Here is a 25,278-nt window from a genome sequence, read left to right as displayed (position 1 = left end):
TCCCTCCCTATCGGCATTCGAGTTGTAGTAGAAGGGAGGCGCGCACATCTCCGCCTCGCGCCCGCCGCTGGAATTCCACTGCAGGCGAAGAGCCTGGCGTGGTAAGATGCATCCAACCAGAAGCTCCATCTTGGAAGAAGCATTCTCATTTTCTCCCTCTCGCCCTGCAGCCCCGCTCCGTTACCAAAGGCATCCTCCGCCCGTCTTGTCACTCATCCCCTTTCGCCACGCCCACCCATCGTCCAGCTTGCCAATTCCCGTTTCTTTCCTCCTGTAGGTCTCTGCCGAGGTGTTTTTTTTAAAACTATCATTTATTTAATACGCTCGGAAAAGCTTTGCATATTTATCAGGCTGAGGTCCCTTTCGGACCAATGCGAGCGGGCGGCACGGCCTCCTCATTAGCATACACACCTCGTTGTTTTGCATAGCGCCGCAGCAGGCGCCGGATTTTGGGTACGTGAAGCGCACACGCAGGCACCGTATTGTGTGCAACCCTAGAAGGCAAAAGAAGGCTGGCTGGCTCCCTGCTAGCAAGCGCAGCAGCCGAGCGGAGCGAGGGAAGGGAAAAGGCAGAGGGGCGAGCGGGCGAGCGCTAGAATGGCTGAAGGGTTAACTTCCTAGAGGAATTGCGCTACACGCGGCGGCGTCGCAAGGGGAGCTCGGAGACTGCCATGGCAGAGCGCAGCGGGGCACGTTATTACCTGCTCGCTGGAGATGACTGACGACGAGCTGCCGCCTTTCCATGGAGCAGGGAGGAAGGGGAGCCGCTGAAGCGTCGGCTCTTCGTGCGGCGGGGGGATTGTGCTGAGGGGGGAAGGAGAAGGGGGCTCGCGCTTCGGCCGGCCAGGCGCTGAGGTGCGAAGGGAGGCAGCCGGCCAGCGGCGATAGCAAGCGCTCCGCTCAGCCGAAGGGCCCGGAGAGGAGGAGGAGGAGGAGGGAGGCGCGCGCGCGCACGGGACGTGGCCCTTTCCCCCGAGGTGACCGCAGCCAGGCGGCGGCTGCCTGGTGCACGCCAGCCAGCGACCCTTTGGCAGGTCCTGCGAGGCGACGGCGACGAGGAGAAAGGGTCTCGCGATGCGCTGCCTGGCTCTGCTCGGCTTCTTCGCCTGGGGCTTCGGGAGCTTGGCTGGGCCCAGCGGAGGAGCTTCGCCTCCTCCCTGCCCGGTTTCCTGTAGCTGCGATGGGGACGGGGGAGTGGACTGCTCCGGGAGAGGGCTCACCGCCGTGCCGGAGGGACTCAGCGCCTTCACCCACTCGCTGTAAGTACGGCTGGGGCGGGAGGGTGCCGCGCTTGCCTTTACCTTGCCAAACAGGTTGCGTGTGCTTTCCAGTCTGGCCTGAGCGGGGGGGGGGGGACGAGGAAGAGGCGCCTCTGCCTTTTCTTTAGCCCCTGGCCTGACTGCGGTGCTTACCTGTGCGGAGATCATCCCCGCCCAGACGAAGCCAGGTCACTAGAACTGCTACCTGGGAAGCAACGCCGTTTGAATTCAGTGGTGTGGCTCTACTTCCGCGTAAGTACGCCTGGGATCGGGCTGTGCACGCGGTTTAGACACGATCCTTGCAGCCCGATCCTTTGGATGTTTACTTGAAAGGAAGCCCCGCCGTGTTCTGGGGAGCTTGGTCTCAAGTAAGCATACAACGGATTGCAGTATTTAGGTTTCGGCTGCAATCCGACGTATGTTTACTTGGGGTGAGCTCTGTTGACCTTAATGACACCGTTTAGAGCAGCATGGTTAATGGCACTGTTCAGAAACTCAGTGTTCAGGATGGCTAAAAGGCCATATAAAAGGTCACTCTTCCTATCCCTTCAACACATATTCAGTGGGCAAAGTGGGAACTTCGGGTAGAGTTAAGTTCTGATTTTAGGGACCTAAAGATTAGTATTTCACTCACTTTAGATTCAAGGACATGGAGCAAAACAAGTAAGTCATCTTGTGTGTGTGGTGTTGTAGGCTGCAATCTTATGCATCCTCACTTGGGGTTAAGCCCTGTTGAACTTCCAAGTAAACATGCATATGACTGGCTTGTAAATTCCAAGTTTTGGGGTTCCCCCCACTGAAAACAGGAAGTTTTAAAAACTGTATCAAACCTAACTATTGACTTGCCACCTTTTTTGTCTAAGATTCTCAGCTTATTAATTAGCTTTTATAGTGAGAGGAGGTGGGGAAAGGGGGGGCTTGCAACAGCCCTTGTCGTCATTATACGTTGTGCTGTGTATTGACTGAACTGAGATATTGGTAGATCTCAGCTGCCATCATTCCCACCTACAAGTCTCCTGGAGAGAATCAACCTGCACTGATTTATGAGGAGAGTAGAAGTAGAGCTTTAGTGTCTGTTAGATTCTGTATGCAGTGACGGAATGTACTCCCAGCCAACAAGAAGACCTAGTTTGGTTAAGGCGAAGTCAACACAAAAATATTTTTGGTGCCTCCATATTTGAGTGTGTTGAGTAATGAAACCTGCATTTTTGTATAATCAGTTGATCCAGGCAATGTTACTGGGGCTTGGTTTGAAAGCCTTGGATCTGAAAGCAGATTCAGCAAAACTAAGATTCCAGTGCAATTAACCCCAGCCTTTCTATCTAACAAAGCCATTATAATAACAAAATACCATGGAAAACAATGTTAGGTGTGTACTGCATCTAGGATTTCAAGGGTGTGTTGTTATAAGGTGTGTGTGTGTGTGGTTTTGGTGTTTAATCACTCTTGGTGCTGAATAGACGGACCTTCTTAAAGCTCTGGGGAATTTCCTAAAAATTGTTCTGCTCTCAGTACTAATAATTAAGAGCTTACTCGAGGGTTCAAGAATCCAGTGTTTAAAAGGAAGGCACAAGACCTTCAGGGAGTATGCAGAATATGACAACTGAGAAGTTTTGAGGCAGGCAAGAAAAATCAGTTATTAATTTTGTAATGGATTATAAAGCAGTATTGTATTGCTCAAAGGCCTAGAGAAGGTGGAGGGGTTACCACTAATAGCAGTCAGATATATGAAGCCAAAGAGAATTATATAGGACTGCATAAAATCAGGACTAAGAATATGATGGGTTCAGGTTGATATGAGACAGGGCGGTGTAATTTTTTAATTGAGAGTGCTATGTGTTTTTAACTCTGTGTGTGTGTGTGTGTGTTTGTGTGTATGGTCAGATCATCTCTGTTTTCATTATAATGTTTACAGTTTTCACTCAGCTACTTATTAGTAGTCCCAGATCTTTTTAGGGGAGATAAACAAATTTAGGTAGGGATATTTCAAACATATTTTCAACTAGATATTGGCAGAAATTAAGGATAGTATACTTGTGCTTGAGATGGAATGAGAAACTTTCTATATGTATTTATTTAAAATATACACTGCCTTTCTGGAGTGTATCCACTCAAGGTGGTGAACAGAATTAAGACTATAAAATATATTAATATAATATAACATTGTGTATATTGTAACATAACATAAAATTTCTAAAATTCAAAGATCAACAATACTACCATATAATTTAGCCAGTATAAAACTATTTCCAAACCACAGCAGTAAAAGATCAATAAAACAGCAGAATGTCCCAATACAAATCAGTTAAAAGCCATTTGAAATTGTTGGGGTTTAAAAACCTACGGCTGAAGGGGCCACTGCACATCTCTTGGGAAGGAATTCGATAAGGCAAGGACCACTACTGAAAAGACAATGTCTAGTGCCCGCCAACCTAACAGATCTTAAAGGCAGGCCAACAATCAAGGCTTCCAACACCAATTTTAAGTAGGGGCAGGTTCATACAGGTGAATATGCAATTCACCTTGGATCTGCAATCCAATTCCACACACAGCATGTACGTGTCCTACAATTTGATAGTTCCCATTTAGAAAGATAGTATTGGAAAATTGCCATACTAAGCAAGACATCCACAAACCTTGTAGGTTTTATAATTGGCCATGTTGGATTGGTTGCGCCCCACCTTCCAGTCAGGGTTTAATAGTCAAAAGCTATAATGAAGTCTTGTTTTGAGCTGCAGTCACATCTTATATTACTAAGGCTTCATAAGGTATAAAAAGGTAAAAAGGTAAAGGTGTCCCCAGCCAGTTGTGTCCGACTCTAGGGTGCGGTGCTCATCCCCGTTTCTAAGCCGAAGAGCCAGCGCTGTCCGAAGACGCTTCCGTGGTCATGTGGCCGGCATGACTGAACACCGAGGTGCACGGAACGCTGTTACCTTTCCCGCCGAGGCGGTAGCTATTTATCTACTTGCAATTTCTTGCTTTCGAACTGCTAGGTTGGCAGAAGCTGGGACTGAAGACGGGAGCTCACTCTGTCACGCAGCACTCGGGTCTCGAACTGCTGACCTGCCGACTTTCCAGTCTGCAGTTCAGTGTCTTAACCACTAAGCCACCGCGTCCCCTCATAAGGTATACTATAATCTTTTTTAGAAGAAATTATAGTATACATACAAGCACATTAAGACTTGAGTATTATACTGAGCCACCTTTGTCAGTATCAGTGAGCAGAATAAGCTTGATATGATACTGCACTTTTAAATACTGATTTCCTCATCAGTAAGTAGAATTAGTAAGATTCTAGACCAGTACAATAGATGATTACGTTCATAACCCTTTTGCAGTTTTAGAGCACAACTGGTATAAACAAAGGATTGATATGAGACATGTTGGTAAAATACACTCCATAGTAAAGTTCCACTAAAGGATGGCAAGATCAAGAACCTAACCATGAAGAGACGGTCATTTAATAAGCATCAGTTTCTTATCTTAAGAATTAATTGATTCTTTAATTGAGATTAATATCAGTCACTCCTGTCTACCAGCTGTGAGCTCTCTTTGGGAAAAACAGGCTGGGGTAGGCAACCTGGTACCGTCCAGATGTTTTGGATTACAACTCCTATTATCCCTAGCCATTGGCAGTGTTGGCCAGGGCTGGTGTGAGTTGTAATATAAAAGATCTGGGGGGCACCAGATTGCCAACCGTTTGGAAGCAAACTGCTTCCCAACATTTTAGAAGTTATGTCCCTCTTGTTACTATGAAATATTGGATTTGGATGTTTGATACCTCATGATTACCAACATGTTTGTCCATAGGACTTGTTCCCATGTAAGCTTTGCAACCTTACAGTGTGTCATTTGAAGTGCTTATTCAGAAGTAAATCCCTCTGGGATGTATTTACAGTAAACATACATAGGCTCAAGCTCTAAGTCAAGTTTGTTCTAGAGCAGGAGTGTGCAGCTCTTTGTGGTAATCTTTGTGTAATGCTGCAATCTCATCTCCTGCTAGCATGTTTCATACTCTGTGTAGTGGTGTCTGAGAACTGGGAAACAGGAAAATTCTTTAACTATATGGTCCTGTGTCTAAAAACTAATCGGTAAGAGACTGGGATACTTAGGCTGTCTCTGCCTTCACTTTTTGAAATAATGCACACATGTTGGAAAAATACTTTTATATTGCTGTTGAGTGGCTGTCTCTGTCTTTGTTTGCTGTAACTTTCAATAGTTGAATTAGGGCAGCTGAGATGCAGCAAACTCAAATAATCCAAACCAGGGATGGGCAACTTGTGGCCCTCCAGTTGTTTTGGCCTACCACTCCCATCAGCCCTAGGCAGCCGAGGTAATTGTTAGGAATGATGGGAGTTGTAGGCCAAAACATCTGGAGGGCCACAGATTTCCCACCCCCGCTCCATACCATAGTTTGGAGATATAGGTGTGTGTTGCAAGTTCATGTGCTCTCCTTCCCCTCTCTCATGTCAACTTCCTCCTTTACTCCCTATTTTTTTTTTACCACTACCACCCACCACAAAGCTGCTGATTCAGACATCAGTGGTTAGTACCTTACTTCCAAACCATAGTTTGAAGTGGGCTGGCAAACCGTGATTTGGAGGCAACACTAAGCATACTTTGCCAATCTGGATGGGGTGACAAACTACAGTTACAGAAAAAAAGGAAATGGAGAAGGAAACCCACATACAGGGAAAGAATGTGTGAGCCTGCAGAACATTACAGCTTGAAGATGGAATGGGTTTGAAGATTGGGTTCGTGATGTCTGAATTGATACAATATTTTATGTTATGTTCAAAATATATGCTAGACTTTTTACAGGTATAAACACTCAATAATTTCATTTTCTCTCTCTTGTCATAGGAATAACATAAATGGCTACAAAGTGAAATAAGGGAAGACAGGTTTTATAGGAGGAAGATGATATTAATCAAGTGGAGGGATTGCATTAAATCTAATTTAAATAAGGGCACAGTCCTGTGGGTTGCGCCCTTAGTACTTGTCAGCCCCCGAACTCAGAGGCGTATGAGTATCCTGTGCAGAAAAGGAGGCACCTCATGCCTGCCTCTGCAATTTAGGTAGATGGGCGATTTTGCCCTTCTAGTGGAGGCTTCGGGGAGGTGGAGGGAAGGAGGCTGGGATGGCCATAGGAAAGATCTTAGGACTGCCGTCCCAGTCTCCTCCCCTCCCCAGGGAAAACCCTTCCTCCCCGTCACCGTGCACTATTTTGTAAGTGCGGAGAAGCAGCCAGCATGGTTCTCTCCATGCTGGCCATGAGGGGGAGGGGGCAGGGAGCGTGGTTTTCTGGCTCCGAGTTCTGAGTCCTGTCATCAAGCACAGAGCCAGGAAACCAAAAAAATCCTGTCCCCCAGACACAATCTAGAGGACATAGGATTGCTCCTTCTGCCTGGCCAGTAAGTCACAAAATTGTTACCTACAACAATTTTACTAGCCCAGCTGTGCACACATAACAGCAACAAAGAACTACTGCCAATTCACAAAAAGCTTCCTGCCCCAAGTAACCAGGCAAATGATATTTACAAGCTGGATTTAAATTATTTTATTCTATTATAAATGCAGTCATTTGGGGGGTAGTATTAAAATTAATTTAAAAAACTGAATGAAGAAGGGAAGCATACTAGCAAAGAAGGGATAGGTGAAAAAATCATAGAAACTAGCTGGCACAGATGTGCCAGGAAAGAGGACAGCTTGAAGGGACATGGGTAATGAATGATTGGACTTTATAGCCATTAGTAAAAATGCTGTAGATAAGAATCCTTTGGTATAATGTAAGTGCTTGTCAGTAGAATATCTGATTTCATCAGCCACCTGCTCCACCAGTATGTGGAGGTTGTAGCTTTACATTGTTGCAAAATAGTTGATGTCTAGCAAGTTGACTGTGCAAACATAATGTCACAGTTTCCCTAGAACCTTTTATACTGATGAGTAAGTATGTTAATTTTATTTCCATGAAGAAGTTTTTTTAAGGCACAGAAAATTTTGCTTCCTGTAACCAACCATTTTTCTTCCAATAAAAATGCCCAAATCATCCAACATGTTATATTACCTGCACTATGTTTACTATGGGCTGGATCTGGACTTCATCCTTCATAGAGTAGACCCATTGAAATCAGTGGGATGTAACTTAGCCATGACTAACTTGAGAGCAGTTGATTTCAATGAGATTGTCTGGATCCAACCCATTGGTTTGTCTTTCATATCATTTGCATGTGGTCCACCTGATTGTAAGTAATCTGATCATGGAATAATGGATTCTAAGACATGGTAGATGCCACAGTGAGAGAGAGTAACAAGCAGTGTTAAACTAAGTTCAGACAACGCTTTAGGGGCTTCCTTTCCTGGTAGGAGAATTCATTCTTAGAAACTTATGGAAATTGGTCTGATTCAGAATGACTGCCTTGGACACCTAGACACATTAGATGCAGCTACAGTTCTGGCTATTCATTTTAAGTATTATGGCTACATAATTTAATCTGGAGAATAGGAGAAAATCCAGCTCTAGTGCAGATTTTGCCTTGATAATCTTTATAGTAGGGTGCTGTGCTTTAACATTGTTCTTGTTTTCTTTTGTTTTCAAGAGCCCTGTCAAATAGTTCTGGGTGGTAGTTGTGGTTGTACAGGGTCTGCCTGTGTTTATTTGCATTGGTTTATATTTGCTGTCCCCCCCCCCCCGGTCCTATGTATAGTAAAACCACAATTACTGTGTTTCATTTGGTTTGCTTCTTTCATACCAGTTGTGTCTTCATTTAGCTTCCCTAACTCTCGGAGCCATAATTTTCTTACAGAAAATTGTACAAGAGGCTTACGTTTCAGTACAAGGAAATCCAAAGTGCTATGCTCAATTAAAATGGGTTAAATGGCAATCTGAAGTGTTGGCTGCTGTTTAATATAAAATTTAGCAATTTCTATGTTAAAGGAACAAATTAATTACTTAAGGTTATCTGTCAAAAAGGCCCTCAGTGTAGCCTTGGACAGAAGTCTGGACTTCCATTTAAATACAAGCTGGAATAGAATGCCCAAAAGATTTTTGTAGATTATCTGTCTGAAAAGGAGGAGTGATTGCAGCTCCATTTAGCTTTGTGTGTACACATCTGAGTGTATTGGTTCTGTTGGGACCAGCAAAGCTAGAAGCACTCTTACAGTGCAATCCTATACATGTCTACTCAGAAAGTCCCACTGAATTCAATGCAACTTAATTATAGGTAAATAGTTATTAGGACTACAGCCTTAGGGTGCAATCCTATGTGTATTTAGACAGGAAAAAGTCCTACAACTCTGGGAATGCTGGGAGCTGTAGGTCTTTTTTCTGTCTAACACTCATAGGGTTGTGCCCTTAGTAGAATATCTTTTATTGAACATTTTTGTAGGTAAATGAATAGGAATGTGTAGAAGAAATGAACTTAAATGAAGTTCATTTAAGTTGAAGTTCATGACTTAAATGAATAGGAATGTGTAGAAGAAGATTAATCATATTTCCACACAAGTGGTGTATTGCACCTTTTTTGGAGCTCGTTTTTGCAGGGATGTTTTCCGCTTTCTTGTTCTACTGTGAGGAGGAGTCATGTGATCTGTTTGCAGTGTGATAAAGTCATGGGGTTCTTAGTTTGAAATACATACATGCTAATAAATAATTTCATTTATTTATTTATTAAATTTCTTAATCGTCCATCTGGCGGGTCACCCGGCCACTCTGAGCGATGTACAATAATACAACAGTTTAAAACAATAAAATAGCCCTCATCTAGCCCTCATCTGTGTTCTTGGAAATACGTGTTGCAAAAAATCTGATCTAACAGAGCTTCATAACTCGTTTATGTGAGAGAATTGAGATACTTTCAGAAGGAGAAATATATATATATATATATATATATATTTGTTGTTGTTCAGTCGTTCAGTCGTGTCCGACTCTTCGTGACCCCATGGACCATAGCACGCCAGGCCTTCCTGTCCTGCGCTCTCTCCCGGAGCGTGCTCAAGTTCATATTCATTGCATCCGTGATGCTATCTAGCCATCTCATCCTCTGCTGTCCCCTTCTCCTTTTGCCTTCAGTCTTTCCCAGCATCAGGGTCTTTTCCAGGGAGTTTTCTCTTCGCATTAGGTGGCCAAAATATTGGAGCTTCAGCTTCATTATCTGTCCTTCCAATGAGCAGTCAGGGTTGATTTCCTTTAGGATGGACTGATTTGACCTCCTTGCAGTCCAGGGGACTCGTAAGAGTCTTCTCCAGCACCACAGTTCGAAAGCATCAATTCTTCGGCGCTCAGCCTTCCTTATAGTCCAGCTCTCACAGCCATACATTACTACTGGGAAAACCATAGCTTTGATTAGACGGACCTTTGTCGGCAAGGTGATGTCTCTGCTTCTTACTATGCTGTCTAGGTTTGCCATAGCTTTCCTCCCAAGGAGCAAGCGTCTTTTAATTTCATGGCTACAGTCACTGTCTGCGGTGATCTTGGAGCCCAAGAAAGTAAAATCTGTCACTGCTTCCATTTCTTCCCCTTCTATATGCCAGGAAGTGATAGGGCCAGATGCCATGATCTTAGTTTTTTTAATGTTGAGTTTCAAACCAGCTTTTGCACTCTCCTCTATCACCCTCAACAAGAGGCTCTTGAGATCCTCTTCGCTTTCTGCCATTAGGGTGGTATCGTCTGCATATCGGAGGTTGTTGATAATTCTCCCGGCAATCTTAATTCCGACCTCTGATTCATCCAACCCGGCATTTCTCAAGATGTATATAAGTTAAATAAGCAGGGTGACAATATGCAGCCTTGTTGTACTCCTTTCCCAATTTTGAACCAATCGTTTGTTCCATCTCTGGTTCTTACTGTTGCTTCTTGACCCTCGTACAGGTTTCTCAGGAGACAGGTAAGGTGGTCTGGTACTCCCATCACTTTAAGAATTTGCCACAGTTTGTTGTGATCCACACAATCAAAGGCTTTAGCGTAGTCAATGAAGCAGAAATAGACGTTTTCTGGAATTCTCTTGCTTTCTCCATGATGCAGCGAATGTTGGCGATTTGATCTCTAGTTCCTCTGCCTCTTCGAAACCCAGCTTGTACTTCCGGAGTTCTCGGTTCACATACTGCTGAAGCCTAGCTTGTAGGATTTTGAGCATCACCTTGCTGGCATGTGAAATGAGCGCAATTGTGCGGTAGTTTGAGGACTCTTTGGCATTGCCCTTCTTTGGAATTGGAATGTAAACTGACCTTTTCCAGTCTTGTGGCCACTGTTGAGTGTTCCAGATTTGTTGGCATATTGAATGCAGCACTTTAACAGCATCATCTTTTAGGATTTTAAATAGCTCAGCTGGAATACTGTCATCTCCGCTAGCTTTGTTGTTACTAATGCTTCCTAAGGCCCACTTGACTTCACTCTCTAGGATGTCCGGCTCAAGTTCAGTGACCGCACTATCATGGCTATCAGGGACATTCAGATCTTTCCTGTATAGTTCTTCTGTGTATTCTTGCCACCTCTTCTTAATCTCATCTGCTTCTGTTAGGTCCCTGCCTTCTTTGTCCTTTATCATGCCCGTCTTTGCACAAAACGTTCTCTTGAGATCTCCAATTTTCTTGAAGAGATCTCTAGTCTTTCCCATTCTGTTGTTTTCCTCGATTTCTTTGCATTGTTCATTTAAGAAGGCCTTCTTGTCTCTCCTTGCTATTCTCTGGAACTCTGCATTCAGTTGGGTATATCTTCCCCTTTCTCCTTTGCTTTTCGCTTCCCTTCTTTCATGAGCTACTTGTAAAGCCTCATCAGACAGCCACTTGGCTTTCTTGCATTTCTTTTTCTTTGGGATGGATTTCGTTGCTGCCTCCTGAACAATGTTACGGACCTCTGTCCATAGTTCCTCAGGCACTCTGTCTATCAGGTCTAATCCCTGAAATCTATTCCTCACCTCCACTGTATATTCATCAGGGATATGATTTAGGTCATACCTGAAAGGTTTAGTGGTTTTCCCTACGTTCTTCAATTTAAGCCGAAATTTTGCAAGAAGCAGCTCATGATCTGAGCCACAGTCAGCTCCAGGTCTTGTTTTTACTGACTGTATGGAGCATCTCCATCTTTGGCTGCAAAGGACATAATCAATCTGATTTCGATATTGACCATCTGGTGACGTCCATGTGTAGAGTCGCCTCTTGTGCTGTTGGAAAAGAGTGTTTGCTATGATCAGCGTGTTCTCTTGGCAAAACTCTATTAGCTTTTGTCCTGCTTCATTTTGTACACCAAGGCCATGCCTGCCTGTTATCCCGGTGATTTCTTGACTTCCTACTTTAGCATTCCAATCCCCTATGATGAAGAGGACATCTTTTTTTGGTGTTAGTTCTAGAAGGTGTTGTAGGTCTTCATAGAACCGATCAACCTCAGCTTCTTCGGCATCAGTGGTTGGGGCATAGACTTGAATTACTGTCATGTTGAATGGTTTGCCTTGGATTCGTACTGAGATCATTCTATCATTTTTAAGATTGTACCCCAGTACTGCTTTTCCCACCCTTTTGTTGACTATGAGTGCTACTCCATTTCTTCTAAGGGATTCTTGCCCACAATAGTAGATATGATGGTCACCTGAATTAAATTCGCCCATGCCTGTCCATTTTAGTTCGCTGATTCCCAAGATGTCGATGTTCAATCTTGCCATCTCATGTTTGACCACCTCCAGCTTACCTTGATTCATTGATCTGACATTCCAGGTTCCTAAACAATATTGTTCTTTACAGCATCGGATTTTCTTTTCACCGCCAGACACATCCACAGCTGAGTGTCCTTTCGGGTTTGGCCCAGCCGCTTCACTCTTTCTGGCGCTACTTGGAAATACCCTCTGCTCTTCCCCAGTAGCATATTGGACACCTTCCGACCTGAGGGGCTCATCTTCTGGCGTCATATCTTTTAGCCTTGTGATACGTTCCATGGGGTTTTCTTGGCAAGAATACTGGAGTGGGTTGCCATTTCCTTCTCCAGTGGACCACATTTTGTCAGAACTCTCTGCCATGACCTGTCCATCTTGGGTGGCCCTGCACGGCATAGCTTATGGCTTCACTGAGTTACGCAAGCCCCTTCGCCACAACAAGGCAGTGATCCACGAAGGGGATATATATATATATATATATATATATTGATGTAGTTGGAAGGGAACATTAGTATGTGCTTCAGAGAGGCTAGTTGAAGGTATTAACTTAACCCCCCTCCCATCAAAGCTGTTTCATATTAACACCTTTGACAACTATGTTGTACGTTTCTAACCCAGGTGGGAACAAAGACACTTTTCTGCTTGTATTTCTCATCATCTTTGGGCATCCCTTTAGCTGCTGTACTATAGCACTTGCTCTGAGAAAGTAGCCTCTTGCTGAAATCAGCAATGGAATTCTTTGTTCCTTTGTGGCTAAATAGAACTCTGTAAAACCATGTCAGTTCTACATTGTTACAAGCCATTTGTTAAATGCCTTCATGTGCTTTTCATGTTAATAATTTTAGGCCAGTGGCAAATGTTCCTTTCCTGGGCAAGGTTCTTGAGCGGTGGTTGCCAACCAGCTCCAAACACTCTGGGATGAGACTGATTATCTAGATCCATTTCAGTCAGGGTTCAGGCTGGGCATTGGCATAGAAACAGCCTTGGTCGCCCTGTATGATGGCCTATGTCGGAAGAGAGACAGGAATGTGACCTTGTTGAGTCTTCTTGATCTCTCGGCAGCTTTCAATATGATCGACCACAGTATCCTTCTGGGGTGATTGTCTGAGTTAGGAGTGGGAGGCATTGCATTGCAGTGGTTTCACTCCTACTTGGATGGTCAGCTCCAGAAGGTGGTACTTGGGGGATATTGCTTGGCCCTTTGGACTCTCCAGTATGGAGTTCCACAGGGGTCAGTTTTGTCCTCCTTGTTACTTAACATCTACATGAAACAGTTGAGTGCTGTCATCCAGAGTTTTGGGGTACGCTGTCATCAGTGTGCTGATGACACGCAGCTCTATTTCTCCTTTCTATCTTCTTCAGGTGAGGCTGTGGATGTGCTAAATCGGTGCCTAGCTGTGACAATGGACTGGATGAGGGCTAATAAACTGAAACTTAATCTAGACAAGACTGAGATGCTGTTAGTGGGTGGTTCTCCTGACTGGATGGAGGGTGCTCAACATGTTCTAGATGGAGTTACACTCCCTGAAGGAGCACGTTCGTAGCTTGGGGGTCCTCCTGGAGTCATCTTTGTCACTTGAGGCTCAAGTAGCATCGGTGGCATGGAGTGCCTTCTACCAACTTTGGTTGGTGGCCCAGCTGTACCCCTATCTGGACAGGGATAACCTGGCTTCAGTTGTCTATGCTCTAGTTATCTCCAAGTTAGATTACTGCAATGCACTCTACTTGGAGCTGCCTTTGAAGACAATTCAGAAGATGCAGCTTGTGCAAAGTGCAGCATCCAGACTGATAATGGGGACTAGAAAGTCTGAACATACAAGACTGATTCTGGTCTGCTTGCACTGGCTGCCTATATGCTTCTGAGCTCAATTCAGAGTGCTGGTTTTGACTTATAAAGCTCTACACAGCCCGGGACCATAGTACCTGACAGAACGCCTCTCCTGCCATGAACCAACCCATATACTACGTTCTGCATCTAAAGCCCTCCTCCGGGAGCCTCCTCCGGGGAGGCTTGGGGGGCGGCAACAAGGGAGAGGGCATTTTCAGTGGTGGCTCCCCACTTATAGAATAATCTCCCTGGCGAGGCCTGCCTGGCACCAACATTGTCATCTTTTTGACGCCAGGTTAAAACTGCCCTCTTCTCTCAGGCATTTAGCAGTGTACAGTGAGTCCCTTGAATGTCTCTGGCTGATCGTTTTAAATTGTTTTAGATATATGTTGTTGTGTGTGTGTTTATTTTATGTCTTATGTGAATGGTTTTTATATTTTATATAATGCATTTTAATCGTTTTTAATTTTTGTGAACCACCCAGAGAGCTTCGGCTCTGGGGCTGTATAGAAATATAATAAATGAAATGAAATGACACATGGAATTCTTGTGAGATATACTTATTGTATAAGTAAATTCAAGTCTCACTATAATGACATGGTGACTCTGGGTAGTATCCAACTTTATCCTAGCACTAAATTACCACTTTCCCCCATTGCCCTAGCAAGTCCTAGTTATGTTGCGCAAGCGTGGTTTATGCTAGCGCGTGGTCATTAGTGCACAGTTGGCTAATACCTTCAATATTATGTTTTAGAATATAGATTTCAATATTCATTTTCTTTTGTATAAATATGTATGAAAATGTTTCCTTTTCAATAATCTTTTCAACATTTTTATTGAAAGATGTGTGTGCGGGGGGAGACCTTTGTATCTCAAGTGGCAGAATGATACACTCTTCTCTCACAGTGTCCAACCCTGAGTGAAGCAGACAAGGATAAGTTATTTTTCATTCTGCATTGGGTAAGGCTCACCCTGACTATAAAGTGTACTTCAACCACGTGCTAATTTTTGTTGGGTAGTCCTTCAAAAGCAAAATGATATCTAGTATGGATGAAGTTGTGGTGTAAGCTGGGGTTCAGTTTTGCTGCAGGAGAAGAATAGCCTTCTTCTGTGTGTGCAGGATGGAGTGTGCGTGTGTGCAGGGTGCTGTGTGCTGTGTGTGCAGGATGGAGTGGGGGGTGGTAGTGGGAAATGTGCTTGTGCTCTGGAGAAGAAGTGCACAGTTGGCAAAGAACCAAGAAGTCTTCAACATTTTTTCAAAGCACAAAAGTTCCTTAAATTGTGGGGTATTGTTAGAAGAAGTGGCGGGGGTGTGGGGTGGGTGGGTGAGGAGGCGAGACTTGCCTGTGCTTGCACTTGGTTGTTGTAAAGGCCTACATGTGGTAGAGGTACAACAGCCTTTAATGAATTGAAATAAAAATTATTGGTGATGTCAGAGGCATTATTCAATTATATGCCTCTGCAGCCAGATTGCATACAGCATTCACAATCAGTGTGTGCTGTCTGCAGATCGGGGAGGGAATAAAATTCTTAGTGATAAAGTAACATGGTTTGAGTGCTGGAAAGATGAGATACCTGTGCAGTAAGAAGGCAAGGGAAAGAAAGATTTGGATTCACCACCGGTGAGGGGGAACACCCTCCCCCCCCACCTGCACATTTGTTGTGCTGTAACTTGGAAACATGCTTAAGACTGTTTTATTTATTTATTCAGTACATAGAACCTGCCTTTTCACTTCCAAAAAATGGAAGTGGTTCAAGGTGACTTACACAAGTAACCAATAAAAACAACAACAATAACATAATATTTTAAAATAGAAACAGATCAATAAAAATATAAAAGCAGCCACTGAAAAAGTAAAGGCAGGTTCTAAGTCTTGAACCAAGGAATAGGTAGTTGAGCCTAGTAGTTAGACTCCAGGGTTAGTAATTCTTCTGGACATTTCTCCAGCAGCTGCAGCCAGGAAAGGCAAGTTTCTTGAACTTTCTGTTTCAGGCTTAAATGACAATGTTCCTCACAATTCTGGCATGCATTGTAGTGTCTAGGACAGGTGTCAGCTTATTTCTCAGGTGCAGAATCTAACAAGAATTTGTTATCCCTTAACATCTTCTAATCAGCACTTCGTGCTCTCAGTCAAGACGGTTATACAGTGAAAAGAGGATCTGAGTTTATGCTTGGGTAAGATGGAGATTCTCATGTGTTTTTTTTTAATGCTTGTGCATACATAACCAGGGTGTTATAGTTATTTTGTGATAAGCATTACAAAGTAACTGTATTTATACACCCTCAGTGCCTTGCTTTTGTTTATAAGGTTTTTTTTAGACTAATATGCCAAATTTTGGCTGTGGTATACAAGTCTATCTGCATATAAAATGCATATATAAATACTTCAAACTCTTTCATTGGTGCATTCAGATTAAGGTGGTTATGTATCATGGGAGTGCTCCTAATTGGCATGTTGCGTTTGAGCATAGTTTGGTTCATAATATTGCTGTACTGGTAGTAATACTTGATTTGCACACTAGTTAGCATTGATGAAATGGCATATACAGTGTAGATTCCCAACAACTTGTAAATTGACAAGAGTTAATGTGCCATGAAGTCCAGGCTGAATAAAAGTTGGTGGTATCTTGGGAGCTATGCAGGCACAAGGGTTTTATTACGCAGCTATGTGAGTTTAGTAATGAATAAAGGCCAGAGGTTGTCGGCCCATGACTTGGCCCCTTTACTAATGTTGTTCTCATTATGAAAATGTGTGAAACTGCCTGTTAGCAGAGCCTGTTGCAGTTCTTGTTGGGGTCATTGACCAAAGTGCTGAATCATCCCTATATGTGGTTTATCTTATGGTTCATTAAGTGTATTAATGTCTGGCCAGAATAATTAAGGCATGCTGAGATGGCCTGTGGTGCACATGGTAAATCAGCTGATGTCATGTTTCACATGTGCTTAGATCCTACAACAGACATTAACTTCTGTGGAAGTAACACTGACATATAACTCAGTAATTTTGACCAACAGACCTTCTACGGTGATATGCAGAAACTGATTCCAATATTTACACACACATTATCCAATCTCGTCTGAAAAATGGCACACGTTTGTTTCTGGTTGTGCTAGGGATTACATACTTCTTTTTATAGTTCATTTTGATGAACGGTTTTCCTTCCTCCTTTAGTTGACCGTGGAATGACAATATAAAAAAAGAACTGAGGAAAAGAATAGGAAAGATACAAGGAATTCCAGAATGTAAAACCACTTATGATTTAAAAACCAACCAACCATATTCTTTTAAAAGAACATAGCTTTTAAATGTTGTGTGGTGTCATGGTAACACTGCAATATATAGCACAGACTACAGATGCGTATCTTTGATGCACATAGCTTTACTTTGACATGTGTTTAAAGAAACAAAACAGAAAGGAGCTGCTTTGGAACAGGTGATGGTGTCACCATATTTCTCCTGTAGATTATGGCATCTATGAAAGATATACGTGTGTTTTGTTTGTTTTCTGAAGAAGTTAATCCATTTTTGGAAATGTCCCTGTGGTGCTGTCTGTATTTGTATGCTGTGGATTATAGGTCAATAACAATTTGTCTTTAGCAGGGTCACAGTTGGCATGTCTTTGCTGATTTGGTGTTCTGGTACTTAAGCAAACTTCGTCAAGTTCTTCATAAACATGAATGGAGGCACTAAACAGCAGTATTTTTTAATACATTTCAGCTGCTGAAATTCTAGCTGAACTGTAGAAGATGAGACTTAAACTGTTATGGATATTTTGTGATGTACAGACAGCATTTGGGAATTCAATTTGCTTAAAAAATTTCAACATATTTGAAGAGCTTTTTTTAATGCTGAATGCATGTAGATTTGTAGCATGTGCAAGGGATTATATATGACACTTTAACACGTATTATTTAGGCTTGCAGTCTTGTCATTAGTGACAAATTGGTTTCACTGAACTCAATTATCCACACAGGTTGCATTGTAGCTCAAGTACCAATAAACATCTATGTCGAAATCTGCAACAAGATGTGGCAGTGATCATGATAACAAAGAATCTTGTGGTACTTAAAGACTAACACGTTTATTCTGGCATAAGCTTTCATGGACACTGTCCTCTTCATCGGATGCAATGTGCCACAAGATTCTTTGTTACTTTTGCTGCAGCAGACTAACACAGCTATCTCTGGAAAATGATAGCGATAAAGTCTCTGGCTGAACTTCTCTGATGTCTCAGAGGGACAGGGCAAGCAGAAAGGTTATTAGCTGTACAAAAATTATTTTCATAGCAATCTTTTCTTAGTCTAATACCTTCAACGTGGTATTTAAAAAATATGATTCAATATTGGGAATAAATGGTTTTAGGGAGGAATTGTTATACTTGGACAAAGACTCCAATACTGATAACACCCACAAATGAGAGGGATAGGCTAAGGAAGAGACTGAGAGTGGACAAAGAATTGGGAGATAGAATGGAGAGGGGATGTGCATATGGCTAGCAATTCCAAAGGTAAGGAAGGCTAAAGTTTACACTGATTTGAAATAGCTAGCCAAAAATTGCGCTATAGGCCCCTAGTTTTACTACAACATTTTTTAATCACGCCAAATCAGTAACTGTTGTGATGAGCTTGGTGTGTTATTGCTCTGTACATTCAAAATACAGGTGTAATAATTCCTGCGTGCTAACCTAATAGAGTGACATTGCTAACATAAGACCTTTAAAGCAGCAGTCCCCAACCTTTTTGGCACGAGGGACTGGTTTCGTGGAAGACAATTTTTCCATGGACTGGAGGGGGGGATGGTTTTGCTGGTGGACTTCTGGCCACTGGGACGCCATTTCCGGTCAGCAGCTCCACGGACTCACAGCGGAGCGGAGCCGGCCAGGGCCAGCGAGGAACGGATCGCCTCCCCCCTGCGGACCTCCGTGGACCCCAGGTAAGGGGGTTTCGCACGCCCCTATGGCCTGTTTCCTAACAGGCCACAGACCGGTCCCGGTCCATGGACCGAGGGTTGGGGACCCCTGCTGTAAAGCACCAAGGATCTTCTTGCATAGGTCTCTTTTTCAGGCTTAAATGAGCCAGTGTAGTGTAGTGGTGAGAGTGACGGACTAGGAGCCGGGAGATCCGGGTTCTAGTCCCCACTTGGCCATGGAAGCTCACTGGGTGACTTTGGGCCAGTCACAGACTCTCAGCCCAACCTACCTCACAGGGTTGTTGTTGTGAGGATACAACGGTGAGAAGGAGGATAATGTAAGCCGCCTTGAGTTCCTTGCGAGAGGGAGAAAGGCGGGGTATAAATGCAATAAATAAATAAAATAAATAATTTTTTTTTTTTTAACGTCAAGAGCCCTAAATGAATGAAAAAGGGTCACTGGATAATATGTTCCTAGAAGTCTGCCAAAACATTAGCATCTTTCAGAGGCAGGTTTTTAGCGGGCAGGAATGGTTATGAAGTATTCTGAAGTTACAAATAGTAATGTATAGGGTTATATATATACACAGTCTTTACCTTATGGAAAAATCTTTTACAGTATGGTGTTAACAGGGAGTTGCTTGTTCTCAGCATCTTGAGCTCTTGCATTTAGTAGCTTCTGAGTTGGAATAAGGATAAACTGCATTCCAGGATATATTTCAGAAGAATGATTTATAAATCTGCACTATTACTAACATTCTTGACATTGTTGTTCAGTCGTTAAGTCATGTCCGACTCTTCGTGACCCCATGGACCATAGCATGCCAGGCCTTCCTGTCCTCCACTCTCTCCCAGAGCGTGCTCAAGTTCATATTCATTGCATCGGTGATGCTATTTAGCCAGCTCATCCTCTGCCGTCCCCTTCTCCTTTTGCCTTCAGTCTTGCCGAGCATCAGGGTCTTTTCCAGAGAGTTTTCTCTTCGCATTAGGTGGCCAAAATATTTGAGCTTCAGCTTCAGTGTCTGTCCTTCCAATGAGCAGTCAGGGTTGATTTCCTTTAGGATGGACTGATTTGACCTCCTTGCAGTCCAGGGGACTCGTAAGAGTCTTCTCCAGCACCACAGTTCGAAAGCATCAATTCTTCGGCGCTCAGCCTTCCTTATAGTCCAGCTCTCACAGCCATACATTACTACTGGGAAAACCATAGCTTTGATTAGACGGACCTTTGTCGGCAAGGTGATGTCTCTGCTTCTTACTATGCTGTCTAGGTTTGCCATAGCTTTCCTCCCAAGGAGCAAGCGTCTTTTAATTTCATGGCTACAGTCACTGTCTGTGGTGATCTTGAAGCCCAAGAAAATAAAATCTGTCACTGCTTCCATTTCTTCCCCTCCTATATGCCAGGAAATGATGGGGCCAGATGCCATGATCTTAGTTTTTTTAATGTTGAGTTTCAAACCAGCTTTTGAACTCTCCACTTTCACCCTCAACAAGAGGCTCTTTAGATCCTCTTCGCTTTCTGCCATTAGGGTGGTATCGTCTGCGTATCTGAGGTTGTTTATAATTCTCCCAGCAATCTTAATCCCGACCTGTGATTCATCCAAGCTGGCGTTTCCCATGATGTACTCTGCATGTAAGTTAAATAAGCAGGGTGACAGTATACAGCCTTGTCGTACTCCTTTCCCAATTTTGAACCAATCGGTTGTTCCATGTCTGGTTCTTACTGTTGCTTCTTGACCCTCGTACAGGTTTCTCAGGAGACAGGTGAGGTGGTCTGGTACTCCCATCTCTTGAAGAATTTGCCACAATTTGTTGTGATCCACACAATCAAAGGCTTTAGCATAGTCAATGAAGTAGAAATAGACATTTTTCTGGAATTCTCTTGCTTTCTCCATGATGCAGCGAATGTTGGCGATTTGATCTCTAGTTCCTCTGCCTCTTCGAAACCCAGCTTGTACTTCCGGTAGTTCTCGGTTCACATACTGCTGAAGCCTAGCTTGTAGGATTTTGAGCATCACCTTGCTGGCATGTGAAATGAGCGCAATTGTGCGGTAGTTTGAACACTCTTTGGCATTGCCCTTCTTTGGAATTGGAATGTAAACTGACCTTTTCCAGACTTGTGGCCACTGTTGAGTGTTCCAAATTTGTTGGCATATTGAGTGCAGCACTTTAACAGCATCATCTTTTAGGATCTTAAATAGCTCAGCTGGAATACTGTCATCTCCGCTAGCTTTGTTGTTAGTCATGCTTCCTAAGGCCCACTTGACTTTACTCTCGAGGATGTCCGGCTCAAGTTCAGTGACCTCACTATCATGGCTATCAGGGACATTCAGATCTTTCCTGTATAGTTCTTCTGTGTATTCTTGCCACCTCTTCTTAATCTCATCTGCTTCTGTTAGGTCCCTGCCTTCTTTGTCCTTTATCATGCCCATCTTTGCACAAAACGTTCCCTTGAGATCTCTAGTCTTTCCCATTCTGTTGTTTTCCTCGATTTCTTTGCATTGTTCATTTAAGAAGGCCTTCTTGCCTCTCCTTGCTATTCTCTGGAACTCTGCATTCAGTTGGATATATCTTCCCCTTTCTCCCTTGCTTTTTGCTTCCCTTCTTTCCTTAGCTACTTGTAAAGCCTCATCAGACAGACACTTTGCTTTTTGCATTTCTTTTTCTTTGGGATGGATTGAGTTGCTGCCTCCTGAACAATGTTACAAACCTCCGTCCATAGTTCCTCAGGCACTCTGTCTATCAGGTCTAATCCCTGAAATCTATTCCTCACCTCCACTGTATATTCATAAGGGATATGATTTAGGTCATACCTGAATGGTTTAGTGGTTTTCCCTACGTTCTTCAATTTAAGCCGAAATTTTGCAACAAGAAGCTCATGATCTGAGCCACAGTCAGCTCCAGGTCTTGTTTTTACTGACTGTATGGAGCTTCTCCATCTTTGGCTGCAAAGGACACAATCAATCTGATTTCGATATTGACCATCTGGTGATGTCCATGTGTAGAGTCGCCTCTTGTGCTGTTGGAAAAGAGTGTTTGCTATGACCAGCTTGTTCTCTTGGCAAAACTGTATTAGCCTTTTTCCTGCTTCATTTTGTACCCCAAGGCCATGCTTGCCTGTTATCCCGGTGATTTCTTGACTTCCTACTTTAGCATTCCAATCCCCTATGACGAAGAGGACATCTTTTTTTGGTGTTAGTTCTAGAAGGTGTTGTAGGTCTTCATAGAACCCATCAACCTCAGCTTCTTCGGCCTCAGTGGTTGGGGCATAGACTTGAATTACTGTGATGTTGAATGGTTTGCCTTGGATTCGTACTGAGATCATTCTATCATTTTTAAGATTGTACCCCAGTACTGCTTTTCCCACCCTTTTGTTGACTATGAGTGCTACTCCATTTCTTCTAAGGGATTCTTGCCCACAATATGATGGTCACCTGAATTAAATTCGCCCATGCCTGTCCATTTTAGTTCGCTGATTCCCAAGATGTCGATGTTCAATCTTGCCATCTCATGTTTGACCACCTCCAGCTTACCTTGATTCATTGATCTGACATTCCAGGTTCTTAAACAATATTGTTCTTTACAGCATCGGATTTTCTTTTCACCGCCAGACACATCCACAGCTGAGTGTCCTTTTGGCTTTGGCCCAGCCGCTTCACTCTTTCTGGCGCTACTTGGAAATACCCTCTGCTCTTCCCCAGTAGTATATTGGACACCTTCCGACCTGAGGGGCTCATCTTCCGGTGTCATATCTTTTAGCCTTGTGATACGTTCCATGGGGTTTTCTTGGCAAGAATACTGGAGTGGGTTGCCATTTCCTTCTCCAGTGGACCACATTTTGTCAGAACTCTCCACCATGACCTATCCATCTTGGGTGGCTCTGCACGGCATAGTTTATGGCTTCACTGTGTTACGCAAGCCCCTTCACCACAACAAGGCAGTGATCCATGAAGGGGATTCTTGACATATGTAGGCGAAAAAGCCATTGGGACGTGACCGAATTCAGCATCTACAAATCTTCAATGCTTACAAGCTTCCTTCTTCCATTTCTCTCTACCCAGAAACCTGTTACACAGTGATTCAGTCCTGACTCTGTCCTCCATATCAGATTGACAGCAGGACTATGAGGTGAGATAATGAATGGTAACTCTTGGTTTGGCTATTTATTTGTTATAAATTGACATCCTGTGTTTAGGATTACAAATACTTCCATGATACCTTACAAATAAAATCAAAATGAAACAATCACATTAAGCCAGTATTGAAACGTAATTTATCAGGATATTTCCCACAGGGTTATTGGTGTCAGTTGCCCTGTTGGGGGAGAGGAGGGAAAAGGAAGGTCCAGTTGGAAGAGGCTTTTATGTTTTGCTTGCCATCCTTGTGCTCCTGTTCCTTCCCACAGGGCAAAGGAAGAATCTCATTCTGAGTAGTGGTAGTAAAAAATAAAATGGAATAGTGGATTGACATATATAATAGAGTTGTTCACTCAATCCAAAATATGACTTTTTAGAAGCAATACTTGATCTAGTATTTACACCCTGCAGGCACGAGATTCTGTGGGTTTTTGTCTCTGAGCTGTGTTCTTCCTTTGGAGAGATGTTCCTTTTCCACGTGTATAATAATTATCAGTGAAAAATTGTGAGCCTTAGGGAGCAATCCTATGGCCGCTACTCAGTGGCTAGGCGGCCATAGGATATCTCGTTTTCCGGGAACCGGCCTTCCTCCACTTCCGTGCTGCCTTGCAGGCAGCGCGGAGAAGCCCCATGTTCCGCGTTCTCAGGAGGAGTGTGGAGCTGCCAAAACGGGGCATTCCAGGGCAGGGGGGGCGGAAATGCATGTACTACACATCCTATGTGCCGTATGACATCCTATGTGTCATACGGCAGCCTGCTCCCGCGCTCTGCCCTCCCGCAGCTAGACAGCCGAAAGCAGCTGTCTAGCCAAAAATGCAGGGCAGGAGGAGCGCGGAGGGAACAATCTCCTCCGTACTTCTCCTGCCCTGCATTTGATGGGCAGTCACCTCCGAGTTCGGAGGTGGCCGCTGCCTATCTGCATAGGATTGCTCCCTTAAAGAGTTTTTGTCTGTAAAATAAAAAATCCACTGCAAAATCTGTTAAAAAAGGCGGGATATAAATGTAATAAATAAATAAATAAATACAAAATACCTGTCAGGTCGCATTTGAGACTAGTTAGGTGAATTTGTAAATGCAGTTCTGTGTTTTATACCTCGTTTTATAAACCATTTGCTTTTGAGACTGTTCTCGTTCCTTTCCTGCCATCTGCATGGCTACCCATGAACAGCTTGACCCAGTCCCTCAGCTTAATGTATTTATTCTAAATATAGCCCACCTTTCCTCCTGAGAGTTCAAGGTAGCTGCTAACAAAAACCCCTAAATTAAAAATATAAAGCATCCTTCACAATTTAAAACAAAAACCTAAAACAGCATAATATTATAATAAAAATACAGCAGCAATCAAAATATTTAGAATATTCAAAAACCAGAGACAGATTAAAAATAGCAGATTACACAAGGAAATCTTTACCCATTTCCAGAAGCTTATTAATGAGGAAGTGTGATGGTCCTCTCTTGGAAGGGACTTCCAAAGCCTAACCACCAAAAAGGCCCTCTCCCTAGTTCCAACTAAGTGAATCTCTGGGATTGCTGGGCCATACAAGAGGGCTTCCAAAGATGATTTCAGTAGATGGGCTGACTCATACAGGAGAAGCTGATCCTTCAGATATCCTGGTCCTAAATCATTCATGGTTTTAAAATTAATCACTAGCACTTTGAATTATACCCAGAAACATACTGGAAGCAAGTGCAGCTGTTTCAACAAGGGAATATTATGTTTGCTATTTGCAGTCCCTTTTAACAACTGGGGTGTTGCATTCTGGATCAGTGTTAGTTTCTGAATGGTGTTCAAAGGTAGTGCTGTGTTGAGGACATTGTAATAATCCAGGCATGATGTAAATAAGGCATGTCAATATAGACAGATCTGCATTCTCCAGGAATAAGTGTAATTGGTACATCAGTCTCTGCTGGGCAAAGGTACTCCTGGACCTGGCCAAAGCCAATACATGGACATCCAAAGACAAGGTCCAGGAGAATCTCAAAGCTACATATTATGTTTCTGATAGGGCCCTGCTATTAATGACTGTGTCGTAGTCAAAGAAAATGAGCTGAATATTTCATGCCTTTGCAAATAAGGATATAATAGCACAGAATATAGGCTGTCTGTTTTACAGTATATTGATGAGGCCTTTCCAAAGCTGTTGATTCAAAGTATCCCTCCTTCCCCCAAATCATCACATTAATACTTGTGAACATGATTGCTAAGGTAGATAAAATTTAGTTCAGCTCATTTATAACAGATGATGCATGATACCAACTGTCAATCTTTTCAAATTATTTGGACGCTATTCTTATCAGCAATTTGAAATATGGTATGTACTTGGCAGATAGAGAAGGTAAGTAACATGCATGAAGAATCCCAACCGAAGTAAGCATAAGGTGGAGAGTGGTATTAAATGGGATTCAATCAATATATTGATTTCATAACCCTTTAAAACAGGGTTGTTCAACCTTTTTGGCCCTGAGGGCTGCAACCAATGTCGGCTGGGGGCCCATGGGCTGCAC

General features: G+C 43.2%; 1 protein-coding gene across 4 annotated transcripts in view; it reads left to right on the top strand.

Moving 5' to 3' along the window:
• Positions 1-237: 237 nt before the first annotated feature.
• LGR4 (leucine rich repeat containing G protein-coupled receptor 4) overlaps positions 238-25,278 on the top strand; it is a 145,824-nt gene continuing 120,783 nt past the window's right edge. The window contains exon 1 of one of the 4 annotated variants that reach the window (XM_084852719.1): positions 238-453. Coding sequence is in view for 2 of the 4 variants with exons in the window: in XM_084852690.1 (XP_084708816.1) it covers positions 1,075-1,259 (185 nt within the window). In the remaining 2 variants the exon portion in view is untranslated. Of the gene's footprint in view, positions 1,260-1,343; positions 1,512-25,278 lie in introns of those variants that run through there. The other 3 variants (XM_084852690.1, XM_084852699.1, XM_084852710.1) reach the window with 3 other exon arrangements.

The sequence above is a fragment of the Heloderma suspectum genome, chromosome 1, assembly GCF_057233095.1.
Source record: "Heloderma suspectum isolate Gila_16-S chromosome 1, 16-S_ref, whole genome shotgun sequence".
Classification (NCBI taxonomy): domain Eukaryota; kingdom Metazoa; phylum Chordata; class Lepidosauria; order Squamata; family Helodermatidae; genus Heloderma; species Heloderma suspectum.
The sequence above is the reverse complement of the archived record's forward strand: the minus strand, read 5'-3'. Positions and strand labels throughout refer to the sequence as shown.